Raw genomic sequence first — 12,971 nt, forward strand, 5'->3', positions numbered from 1 at the left:
AAAGGCATGAACTGGGATTTAGAGGCTGGGTTCCAGGCCTGCTTTATGGAAAGGCCTCTATAAAGGGGGTTCAGGGGTACAACCGCAGTTGCACACCAGTAACCCCAGGAGCTTGTAACGAAAGGCTTATGTCTCTCCTCCCCATTCTGACACTGGGTTTCCTGCGAGGCCCGGGCACCTGAATGTTTAAGAAACACCCGACTAATTTCAAAACCCAGTCCCCAAGCGAGCCACCGACTTTGATAATCATGCAGGACTTCTTTCTGGGCGCATACCTTTTTATCTTTTAATATCCTGCTGGTGGAACGGGGAGACAGTGAGCGGCAAAGTCCTAGCTAGTCTCCAGGACCTAGCCCCCAGATACAGTTTCAAAACACAGAGACACACAAGGAAAATCAAAAGGCAGAATGGTTCTATGGCTAGCAGGTCACTGACACAAATGGCTGAGAATATTTCCTAAAAACACTTGACTGGCTCTGCTGGTCGTCCTTCCCACAACAAGCCGCATCCGTCTCCTGCATTCAAATCCTGACTCGGAGCTCACCACCCACAGGGCCCTGGCCGGCTGTGGAAGCCCGGCAGCTGCACTCCCCCCACCCAGCGCTGGTGAGGGGAGCTCCGTGTTCAGCTGCCTCTGCCAGTCACACACCTGCTCCTACGTGCTTCTGCTCATGTCTTTTTCATGCATTTATCTCAGCTGTCCAATTAGACGGAAGGCTGAACTGTATCTCCTAAGATAATTAAAACACACAAGGCTTCTTTTGCAGGAGGGTGGGGTGGAGGTCAGGGCAGTAAGTTTCAGAGGGGGCTCAGTTTCCAGGAAAACTGTCCCCCTAAGTTGATACTACCTCTGCCAAGGTCAACAGCACAGGGGCTGCCCTCAGCGCAGAGCCCCGCCCCCCAACCCCACCCAGAGGGGTTGAGTGTCCAGAGACAGCCCTTCTGAGACTCGCTGGTTTTCAACTTTCCAAGGGGTGGCGGTTGTTTCTCTGCCATGTCACTGACAGGAGCAGCGATTCTCTCTCTCCATAAAGATCAGCCATTCGAAACGGGGTGACATTTGCCAGAATACATTTTCAGGGACTGTAAATCAAATTCTGAGCCTAAACTGCTTGACAGCTCTTAAAAATAGTCTGAGTCCATATTAGGCAAGAAGAAGAGGCAAAAGAAGACTTGATTGAAGTTTTAAAAAAAAAAAATTTTTTTTTTGTTTCAAACCCCCATTTTAGCTTGCTGACAGCTACCTTTCCAAATAGGATCCATTTGTCGGTGGTGTCTGAAACCTTAAATTAGCAAAATCACTCATGGGTGATGTGTTCTTTAGCCTTTTCACTAGTGGGGGAAGAGAGCCTGCCTCCTGGGTGATCCAGGAACAACGGTCCACAGCTAAGCACCTCCACAGAGCCCCCCACTTACCTCCTGTATATGAGCCACGATCCCCGCCTGGGTCTCAATGTCCAGCTGTTTGATCCTTTCAATAAATTCCTCTTTCCTCTCACACTGCGGAGGGTTACAAGTGTTAATGAAAGCATTTAACAATGAGGGCCACCTGAGGCCACCAGAGTCACAGAAATACAATTTCAAAAGGAGCCCCGCGCCTGACTTTTTCTTTTACAACCAAGAAATCTCTGCACCACCCCGCCCCCACCACTGATGTTTCTCTGTAAGTGGCTCAAACTACCTGTATCACAATCACCGGGGCGGGGGTCGGTGCTGTCTTTAAAAACACCAGTGGGTGGTACACAAACAAACTTTCCAGGGGATTCTTAAACAAGTAAAGACCAAGAACAGCTGGTTTAGGCCAGTGAGGGGGCAAGCTTCATCTGTAAAGGGCCAGATGGTCAAAATCTTAGTCTGGAGAGGCCATCCGTCTAAGCTCATGCCATAGGATGCAAGCAGCCACAGGTCCCATGTGAAGGAATCAGGATGGCTGTGTCCCCATGACACTGTGTTTACAAAAACAGGTGGCAAGTCGAATCTGGCCCACAGACTGCCTGCTGATCCTTGCTCTAGATGTTCTGACACTGGGGACAATTTGCTAAGGACACCTGGCCCCAGGGATCCCCACCTGACCTCTTGCCCAAGATGCCCGGGGCTAAAAATGGTTGCTACCCAAGATGCTAGCACGTCTCTCACGGGAACCCTTTGACCTCCTGTCCCGCTGGGCTGAAAGTAGCTTCCCTCCTACATCACCGAAACGAGGGCATCATCCCCACAAACCAAATACAAGAGCAGCCCTCTCCACCCACCTGCCCGAGCCCTACCTGGACGGCACAGCCGAGAACCAGCAGCAGCACCTTCTTAATCTCCTCCATGCTCTTCCCTAGATCAAAACAGCAACACAGTTAACTAAGCTCAACTGTCTGAAAAGTTTCACCAGTGATATACACACACCTGCAGCAGAGGGGGAAAGCAGACAAGCTAAAAACAAAGCTCTCTGCCCAGTGATGTCCACTTAAGGCGTACACACTTCATCTGTTTCCTGCATATGCGTTTGTTTATTTCTTAAACCAAATAAGAATTCTTGTCCCTCACTCCTTGGGGCCCTTTTCCATTCAGATGTATCATAAACTCTTTCCATGATGATCAGTGAATATAAGCATCCCTTTCTAGTGTGTGTGGTCAGCCAGGTCCAAGGAAAGAGAACCATCCCCCCACAGGGACTACTCGGTCGACCCTGAAATAAAACTGGACTTAACCGTTCCCTTCCACCACACAAAATCTCCAACACATGAGGGAGAAGAGTAAAGTGAACCCTCCGCTCATCACCCGCTTCACATCATCAACATTTTAAACGTCTGTTCCATCCCCCGACCCCTGCCTTTGTTCTCAATTTCAATGTCTGGCTGGAGCACTCCGCAAAGCAAGTCCCAGACACCACACATATCATTTCTGATGGTCTCCTACTTACTTTGTACAAAAGCCACAAATGATTCAACTACCCCCTTTCCAGAGTCTGATTTTTTGATATTTTAATCTAAATGATACCACAAAGAACATCTTCTGGCTAATTCCTTTATCCGTACTTCCCTCTTCAGGATAAACTCGCCTTGCAAGGTTTTCCCACTTTCAAAGAGATCTGCAGAAAGGCTCTGCCATTTTACTCCCTCACAACTAATATACGATAAGCCCCATGTCCCCAAACCCAGACTAAGACAGTTTTACTGCTCTTCCTCAGCTTTGCCAACAAGGCCAAAAAAATCACATTTCATCAATTTACATCATGTCTCTTTCACTATACTTGAGGCTGTCGACTTAAAAAATAGCCACAACCTAAAAGCTGAAGAGTTATATTTTATTTGGTGAGACTTTTTAGGACTTCAAGCCTGGGAGACAGCATCTCAAGTGACCCTGAGAGAACTGCTCTGAGGAAGAGAGGGGAGGAGTCAGATTATATAGAAGTCTGCAACAAAGGGCAGGTGGTCTGAGCATCCAAAGTATTTTTGTGAATGAAAGAAAACCAGGTATCCCAAGGAATTTAGTGCTTGTCTATGTATGGGAAGATGCAAGAGTCTGGGCTCACTGAAATCATTTCTTTCATATGCATGAAATGAAAGCTATCTGGGGCCAGTATCCTGTGTTTTTCACATCCCGAGTTTCTCAGTGCTCACTGCAGGGAGTGGCTGCAGCCTGAATTCTGCCAGACGGAGCAGGTATCCTTCTCCTTCCTAGTTGCCCTGGAGGGCTGGAATCACTGATGACTGTGACATCCTTGTCTACCGATAAGACAGAAAATATCCCATTTTTCAAGGCTAAGTGTGCCTTCATCTTATCAGTTTCAATCGCTTAAACAGAGTCAGGATGTAGCCACTCCAGACTTGATTTGTTCACCAGGAGGCCCCCTGATCCCAACAAGCAGTACTCTGTTTCCCAGGCTTCGTTTCCACATCTGTGAAAGGGAGGCAGCCAGCCTCGCAGCCAGCCTTGCAGGGTGGTTTTCAGGTGGGAAGTTCTCCAGTTTCCTGCCTTTCCCATTATATACTCTATTCTATTGATGTTTAGTGGAGAAGGAAATGGCAACCCACTCTAGTATCCCTGCCTGGGGAATCCCATGGACGGAGGTGCCTGGCAGGCTACAGTCCATGGGGTCCCAAGAGTTGGACACAACTTAGCGACTAAACCACCACCACCACCACTGATATTTAGGGGAGACGTGACACGCCAGAAAAAAAGCATCATTTTCCTGAAAGACTTGCCAACACCCACTTACAGTGGGCTAAAATGGTCCAAAGCATCATCAGTTACCCAGGGATGAAGAAAACCAAGCTCATGTCCCAGAACCAGTGCCGTGGTTCATTTCGGGTCCTTGGGTGTAAGGTATATACAGAGTAACCTGTGACCTCATCCTAATACCTCTCAACTGAGACACAGCTCAAAACAGCTTTTCCTGAGATGACAGCATGGTGGTCAAGTCACAACCAGGGGCTGGGCATCCGCCTTCCTACCTCCCAGGCTGGAGGTGGGCAGGATGGGCTGGACCACGGGGTCCCCGCAGAGCACTCAGATCCCACACTCTGTTTTCAAAAAAACTTCTTGATTTATTCTGGCTGTGCTGGGTCTTCGTTGCTGTGCGCAAGCTTTCTCTAGTTGCAGCGAGGGGGGCTCCTCTCTAGCTGCAGTGCTCAGCTGCTCACTGCGGTGGTGTCTCTTATCGCAGAGCACAGGTCTAAGGTGCACAGGTTCGGGCCCTGAGCACAGGCTCAGCAGTTGTGGTGCATGGGCTTCGTTGCTCTGAGGCATGTGGAATCTTCCCGGACCGGGGATGGAACTGGTGTCCTCTGCACTGCAAGACAAATTCCTAACCACTGGACCACGTGGGAAGCCCAGACTCCACACTCTGTAAAGAATCAGGTTTGGGGATGCAGATCAGTCATGATGACCAAATCTTCTCTTTGCTGGTAAGTGTAGAATTTCACCCATGTTTAAAATGAAAAAAATCCTCAAAGACGTGTGTAGATTTTTTTCACCTGAGGCCTTTAATTTGGCCTGAGACTCTAATCCACAGACGTAAGTACATGGAACACTACACTGACTCACTTCTCTATTAAGGCTGAGTGGTGATCAGTCACGATTTTAGTTCTGATAAAAAAGAAAAGGAAATGCCCACCTGAGTATTAAAAACCTCCAATGAGTCTCACCAAAATCTTCCCCCGGCTTCAGTGCTCACGCCAGCCCATGTGGCTGTCCTCACCTCTGTGCCTTCAGGGCCAGTCCCCAGAGGCCTGGCAAGGGTCCCTGGTAAGCCCTTTGGTGGATATAACAAGTACAGACCCCTTCCAGCCATCACGGGCTCCTCTTCCTGCATTAATTCAGCTTTCACAGGCCATGTACCTGGGGCTGAAGCCAGCGGAGCTGACACACAGGAAGAAAGCATTTTAAGAGCCTTGGAGCAGCTCAAACAGAAGTCAGGGTTCAGAGGATCTTTATATACTGTTCACAGCTAAGGCCCCAGAAGACCTAATTATATCATACTTTGGATACTTAAACAACTTGGATGATCCCTTCTCCCAGCCTACAGCAGATAAAAACAGCAAATTCAAAGTGGACAGGAGCTCGAGACTGACCCACCGTGAGGAGCTACAGGGTAAGCTGGTTATCTGAGAGCAAGGAAGAGACAAGAGGCCCTGCACAAATACACGAAAGCCACAGTCTGAGGCTGTTCAGGGAAAGAATGAAGGCCTCTGCTCCCTCAGCCTCCTGCAGGGGCACACAATGACAACCAGGACTTGTTCATTCCTTCCTTCCTTCCTTCAGTCACACCCATCATACACCAAGAGAAATCTCAATCTGATCCAGAGACCTACTGGGAGGGTACAGAATTCCAGTGGGCTAATTTTATAACAAAGGAAAAAAAAAAAGGATCTTAAAAGTAGAGAATTCGTTTATTCATTTCAGAAATAAGGTCAGAGAATAATTATTTAAAATAAGCTTTTGGGGGACTTCCCTGGTGGTCCAGTGACTAAGACTTCCTACTCCCATTGCAAGGGGCCCAGGTTTGATCCCTGTTCAGGGAACTAGATCCCACGTGCTACAATTTGAAGAAAAAAAAAAGGTCTCATATGCCTCAATGAAGATTAAAGATTCCGTATGCTGCAACTAAGACCCGGCACAGCCAAATAAAGTAATAAAATAAATTAAATTAGCCAAGCATTTTGGTGGGGAGCAGGGCACTAGGAAGCTCACCCCTGCCCTCAGTCACATGAAGCAGTGCTGTGCTCATTCTCACCAAGCTAAGTGAATAAAAACATTTGCTATAACAAATGTATCCTGTGATTTTTACCCATACACAGATTCCTAGCAAACTTAAAAAAAAAAAAGACAGAGAGAGTAAGAGAGAAAAGCAGAAGTTCACTCATTTCTCATGGGAAGCTGATGCCCAATTTCTCTCAGGATTTCTGCTATTTTCCAAAGCTACCAGATTGTGGGTTTTGAATAGTTTCACAACATAACAGAGAAGACTCTCTGCTGGGTCCCTGCCAGCAAGGGCGGCTCTGTGACACAGTTAGGCAGGCAAAGAAGGAACAGACAACTCCCTCCCAAACACCTACTGGATGCTGGGTCCTTGCTGAGCACATTCCATAGTCAACACAGTTCTCTGAGCTCAGCCCAAGTGTGATCCATCGTGTCTGACTCTGTGACCCGATGGACTGGGGCCTGCCAGGCTCCTCTGCCCATGGAATTTTCCAGGCGAGAATACTGGAGTGGGTTGCCATTTCCTACTCCAAGGGATCTTTGACTCAGGGATGGAACCCGCATCTCTTAGGTCTCCTGCACTCACAGGAGGGTTCTTTTACCACCAGCGCCACCTGGGAAGCCCAAGAAAGCTTGGCTAAAACCAAGAAAACAGGCAATTTAAAAAAGCTGATAAATGCTATGGGAACCCAAGGGAGGGACACCTCGTCTGCAGTAAGGATCAGGCAAGGCTCCTTGGAAGAAAAGCTATGACAAACCTAGACAGTGTATTAAAAAGCAGAGACATTATTTTGCCAACAAAGGTCCATATAATCAAAGCTATGGTTTTTCCAGCAGTCATATATGGATGTGAGAGTTGGACCATAGAGTACCAAAGAATTGATGCTTTTGAATTGTGGGGCTGAGGAAGACTCTTGAGAGAGTCCCTTGGACTGTAAGGAGATCAAGCCAGTCAACCTTAAAGGAAATCAACCCTATTCACTGGAAGGACTGATGCTGAAGCTCCAATAGTTACATCACACCTGATATGAAGAGTCGACTCACTGGAAAAGACTTGATGCTGGGAAAGACTGAGGGCGGGGGAGAAGACAACAACAGAGGATGAGATGGCTAGATGACATCACTGACCCAATGGACAAGAGTTTGAGCAAACTCTGGGAGACAGTGAAGGACAGGGACGCCTGGCGTCCTACAGTCCATGGGGTTGCAAACAGCTGGACACAACTTAGCAACTTCCAAAGTTGCTTCCGAGGGCTTCCAAAAGGAAATGACTTCTGAGCTGAGACCCCAGGAAGAAGAGAGGTAGGTATGGGGGGGGCTTTTCAGGGAACAGCATATGTAAAGGCCTAGATGTAAGAGAACACGGTACTTGTCAAGTTATAAACGCTTTGGTCTTAAGTTGGGGGTGGGTTTTCATGAGAAATGGGAGGTGGGGTAGGAAACAATATGGACCTCTGTACCTAGTGAGTCATAAGCAGCCAATGGGTGGGGGGAGGGTCAAACACATCAGACACCCTCTGCACCAACCCACAAACCCAGGGGAAATCCCAGGACAGGCTGGGCTAGTAGCTGAGTCTACGAAAAATCTTAACTTTACTATCTGCTTCCTGGAGTCCTGACACAGAGAAACTCCCTCCAGCCTTTCTTAGTAGAAACGGAATGCACGTAGGCTGACCTAAGCTATAAATAAAGCTACAGATGTGTGCAGCCATCAGCTTCCAAAACAGAAGGGAAACTAATACTGCACATGGGATAACGGTGGACCTGGGGACAGAAATGTAGTGGGACGATTAAAGTACACCAACCTTTAAAATGTGGAGGCTGAATAAGAACAAGGTTGGAAAATTTCCTGACTTTCTAATCTCACATCTGCGGCAAACATGACTAGTCAATCACAACACTTTTGTTTTTACCGAGCCTGGAAGGAAGCCTCGGAACCCTTCTGAACACAGCACTCTTCACACAGCCAGTGCCAATCAATAAACATTGGCACATGAAATGAAACCCGTCTCCTGTGCCTGGTACCTAATTTCTAGGGTCCTTTTGGTGCCAGTCTTTGATGCTCTAAGATGCCATCATTCGAAAGTTCATACATCCTCTGGATATGGAAAACCAATCTTATGTGTCAGTGATCACCTGGGTATGAACACAGGGATTTAGATAAAGGAAGGCAAACAACTCTTTCCAAGAGCAAGCTCTTCCTGCTGCAAACTGCATACTGTCTTGCTGAGGTTGGAAGGCACAGTGACTTGCCCACAGAGACAGGGGTTAGAGGAACGCAGCCACCCCACTACCAACGAGGCCCCGGGTCCGTGAGTCTGAGCGTTGAACCCTCACAACCTGGAAGGACTGACCCCCTGGAGTTAATCCTGCCCTCCCTGTGTGCCCTTGCCCCTACAGACCATTCCAGTCCTTTCATGTAACACTCTATCATTTGGCTTAATCCCCAGAGCAATTCCCAAAGGCTGGTATTATCTGCGTTTTACAAACAAGAAGAGGCTCAGACAGGCTGAGCCACAGATCTGAGATTTGGTCACCACCTGCTCGCTCCTAACTCACTACCGCCCCCTCCCCAAAACTGCTGCTATTTCTGTGCATTTCCTAGCAGAGCGGGGCTCCCTCTGGCTTCTTTCTGATCCCAGTGCCACGGGGCAGGTATTTCAGCCAGGATCTGCTGACTGAGGGACTGCCGGTAACCGTGAACATCATGTCTGGGTAGAAGAACAAAGAGAACACAGCTTCCATTTGATTTCTTGTTGGGATGGAGACACATACATTTTTCTTTTTTTTTTTCCACATTTTTCTTAATATTTTTACATTCTATTCTCTCCTAACTTATGTGCTGGAATGAACCACTCACTGTGCTTTCCCTGGTTTCTGAGTTTAAAACCAGTCATTTCATATGGATGATTATGGGGGCTGCCTCGTTGATTTGATAATAGCACTGCACTGAACATGACCCTGCTTCTCCTCAAGGTAATAATGACATCTCAAGACTCCCCCACACGGGCACAGCTCTGTGGGCCCTCCTGGGGGCTCTGCTTACACTGAGAAGACCTGTTATTATTTTAACAAGGTTACCTTGGGTTCCATAAGGAACAGTATGGGCACATGGGGACCCTCCATTAATACCTGCCCTGGGTCACGGGATAGGAGGAGAGGGCACCTCTACACATCGCCTCACAGCCCGGAGGGCGAGTCCTGCAAAACCCTCACCAAGATCTCTTACACCTGGAACGTTACACTTGTGACACCCATCAGGCACTCCCCCATTTATTTAATTAGTCATTCAACAAATGTTTATCACAGGTGGACTCTGCAGGCACCGAGTTGCACATCCACGTGAAATAGTGCAGGGGTGCTCCAGAGTGCACCCCCCCTTGTCCCCCCGTCTCTCCTGCACCCCCAGCCCAAGTCTGCCCCCATCCGCAGGGATCCCCCCACCACCTCGTGCAGGTAACAAGAACCTCTGCGCGGGTGACTCACGGCAGCCGTTCCCTGGTCACAGAGACAATCTGAAACAGCCGCATCAAGCCCCTCAGACCAGCGCCGCCAGAAATGACTCCCGAGCCCAGCCTGCCCGGGGCACAGAAGCGGAGAGCTAATTCATTTCCCAGCACCAAACAACTGAGGATCAGAAAGGGAGAATGAACCCCAGGAAGGCAGTGGGTCTGCACTGGCTGGAGGTGAGGCGATGGCAGAGGCAGGAGGCGATCAGAGAAAGGGTTCCCCCGCCACGTGCCAGGCGGAAAACGCAAAGCCCAAACATCATGGGGGAACACAGAGACCTTTGACAAATAACAGCTCATCCCTCCTCCTTGGACGGCCAGGGCCACCGAGAGCAGACCCGGCGGACGCCATGCCCGCTCTCGCAGCCGGGAGTCCCTCTCTGTGTACGGCCCATCGCTAGGAGGCGACCAAACAAAGTCCGGTTTCCAGGCAGGCCCCGCGGCTGCTCCAAAGGCCGGCATCCAGCCGTGCCTGAATGCTCACTGGGCTTGGTAGCGTTACTCAAGCGCTTCACGTTCCTGGAAGAGCCAAGTGCTGGCTCTCGGCTCCAGCGCCCAGCAGCCCCCTCGCTCTGGATGGACCAGAGACTCATTTCTGAGTCCAGCGGGGCAGCAGAGAGCTGAAGGAGCAGGCTGCGAGCCACGCCACATGAACTGGTGCATGGGCACTTTTCTGAACCTGTTCCTTTAAGAATGAATGGGAAACACGAACAGGATCAAGGCCCGAGAGATGAACTTTTACTAACTTCTTCCCTCCTCATCTGAAGGACCTATGTGCATGCGTCAAGTCACTCAGTCGTGTCCGACTCTCTATGACCCCATGGACTGTAGCCCCCCAGGCTCCTCTGTCCATGGGATTCTCCAGGCAAGAACACTGGAGTGGGTAGCCATGCTCTCCTCCAGAGGATCTTCCCAACCCAGGGATCGAACCTGTCTCACATCTTCTGCATTGGTAGGTGGGGTCTTTACCACTAGCGCCCCCTGGGAAATCCTAAAGGACCTAAGGTTTTTGCAAATGCAAACATAAAAATACACACCTGGGATAAGAATTCCAGAGAACTAAAAAAAACCAGCCCAAGTTTGGGAGAAAGAACACAAGAACTGCATCGCTCATTAGCCTCTAAGGGCAGACCCTTGACTCCCCTATGTTGCTTGGCAAGTAGGGCGCTGGGGGCGGGGTGGGCGGGGGGACACAGGGCCCAGGATAGTGGCCAGGAAGGGAAGACCGCTGCCTGCTTTCTCAAAGAACAATCTTGGAGGCAGGAGATCAACCAGGCTCATGATCAACCAGGCTCATGATCAACCAGACCTGGAGCCCTCTCCCTGTCCTAGGGCTGGAGGGGAGCCAGCCCGCTGGCCCACCGGCCCTCGGAGGTTCCAGCTTGTCATCCAAGGCGGAGCTGTGCCTTGAGGGAAGGTTTCTATGGGATCCGAGAAGCACTTCAAGGACGTCCTTGACAAGCAAGCAAGTAAACACTGAGAGGGTTAAATATTAAATTCCAAGGAGTCTCAGGAGTTCCGTTTCCGCTGGCCTTTGAAACCTAAACTTCAGCCGTGACAGAACACTTCCTCCCTGCGCCCTGGGCTCGCTGCTCCTCCTGGGACTGCCGGCACATTCCCCCTCCCCCAAGCTCGGCCCACCTGGACACTCGCCCTCTGCTGGTCTGTTGAGAGTTCCTTGAGGCCCTGCCACATACCGCCTCCTCCAGGAAGCCTTCCTGATCTGCCCAGGGAAGAATTCATTACCCGCCTTGCATTCTGTGGGAAGCACACTCACACAGCTTCTCGCCCTGGAGCAGGCTAGTGATGGACCCCATCTTCCTCCCCTCTTGCCCCAACACAGACTGGGGGCTCCATGAGCAGACACAGCCTGTTCATCTCCATGGCCCCTGGACCCACAGTGGGCGTTTTACAGGGAGAGCTTGAGGCTGGCTTGGGCTGAGCTCCTCTGAGCCTCTGGCCCAGGGGTGCCACTCAGAGGAGGAAGGAAGCAAGGGTGTTCTCATCTTCTATCTGGGAGGGTCAGAAATCGACCTTCTGGTTCCTTCAGCTGGAGCAGCAGGAGACCAGAGGCCTACACAAGCTGTGAAGGAAGGATGTTCACAGCATCGGTGGGCAAAGACTCCCTGACTCTTCAAGGGGCTTCCCCTGTCCCTGGACGCCCCTTCTGTCACCGTGGTGACAGCGAAAAGACTGAGGACAAGGACCAGATCACTGAACAGCAAAGAACAGAATCCCCAAGGCTATCCTCCAAGATCCCAGCCATATTCACAGACAGGACCCCGTAAGGTGTAAGCACAGGGTCAGCACCTCCAGGGACCCAGGAATCTTGCCTTGCATTTAGAACTTGAGAAACTCCAGGGAGAATAATAGACGATGGCAGGTCACATATAACCATTTGCATGACTTATGGTGATACACACATCTCTGCATCTCTTACCTACAGGACCGCCATGCTGTGTGCCCCTGAATGAGTTCCCTCCCCTCTCTGGGCTGGGTTTCTGTACCTACACGGCTCCCGCCTTTCCAGTCTAAACAGCTTGGGAGCAATCGGCAAATTCACAAGTCTGAAACCCACTACTGCGCTTGGATACAAACCTTGGAAGACAACACAGTGCCCTCTTCCAGCATGACTGCTCTATGATTCATCGCAGAAATTAATTTGCTAACACCCTGGCTTCTTGTCAGACCAATCTAGTCTTTTTCATGTGCGTGGCATGGTGACAAGACTGGCTGCAGAGAAATCAGGGCTTGGCGCTCGGGCAAGCACTTTACAGATGCTGCAGACACTGGGATCCCTTGGTTCTCATGTAGAAAACACTCTTCAATAAACCAGGTTAATATGTTTCATGGAGGCATAGCCAGCCAGGCAAGGGTGCGAGCAGCTTCCAGGGCAGCATCACCAGCCTAGGGCAGCCTCACACGTGGTGTGAAGCAGAGGTCGACTCTCACTTGACCCTGACCGCTGACACTTAATAGTTTTATCTGTGGGAGCACGTGACTAACATCTGTAAGGAGCACTAGCTTGATGGAAGAACAAAGTGGGGACAGGACAGACTAGATAAAGCCCGTTTCCAGCACTTAAGCTCTATTTATTCAGCACCTACTACGTGCCAGGCACTGCTCTTAGATACTTAGAAGACACTGGTGGGGACTTCCCTGGCGGCCCAGTGGCTGAGATTTTTGCACGCTGAACAAAGATCGAAGATCCCACGTGCCACAACTAAGACATGGCAGAGCCAATCAATCAATCAATAAACACTATTACAA

The 12,971-nt window shown here is 49.9% G+C and overlaps 1 protein-coding gene across 5 annotated transcripts in view; it reads right to left on the reverse strand.

Moving 5' to 3' along the window:
• The window catches only part of CCDC88C (coiled-coil domain containing 88C), a 142,157-nt gene that overhangs the window by 61,169 nt on the left and 68,017 nt on the right, over positions 1-12,971 (reverse strand). For all 5 annotated transcript variants that reach the window (XM_043921745.1, XM_043921744.1, XM_043921746.1 and 2 more), the window contains exons 5-6: positions 2,265-2,323; positions 1,417-1,500 (exon numbers count right to left, since the gene is read on the reverse strand). In XM_043921745.1, coding sequence (XP_043777680.1) covers positions 1,417-1,500; positions 2,265-2,323 — 143 coding nt within the window. The remainder of the gene's footprint in view (positions 1-1,416; positions 1,501-2,264; positions 2,324-12,971) is intronic.

This window comes from Cervus elaphus, chromosome 13, assembly GCF_910594005.1.
Source record: "Cervus elaphus chromosome 13, mCerEla1.1, whole genome shotgun sequence".
NCBI classification, from domain to species: Eukaryota; Metazoa; Chordata; class Mammalia; order Artiodactyla; family Cervidae; genus Cervus; species Cervus elaphus.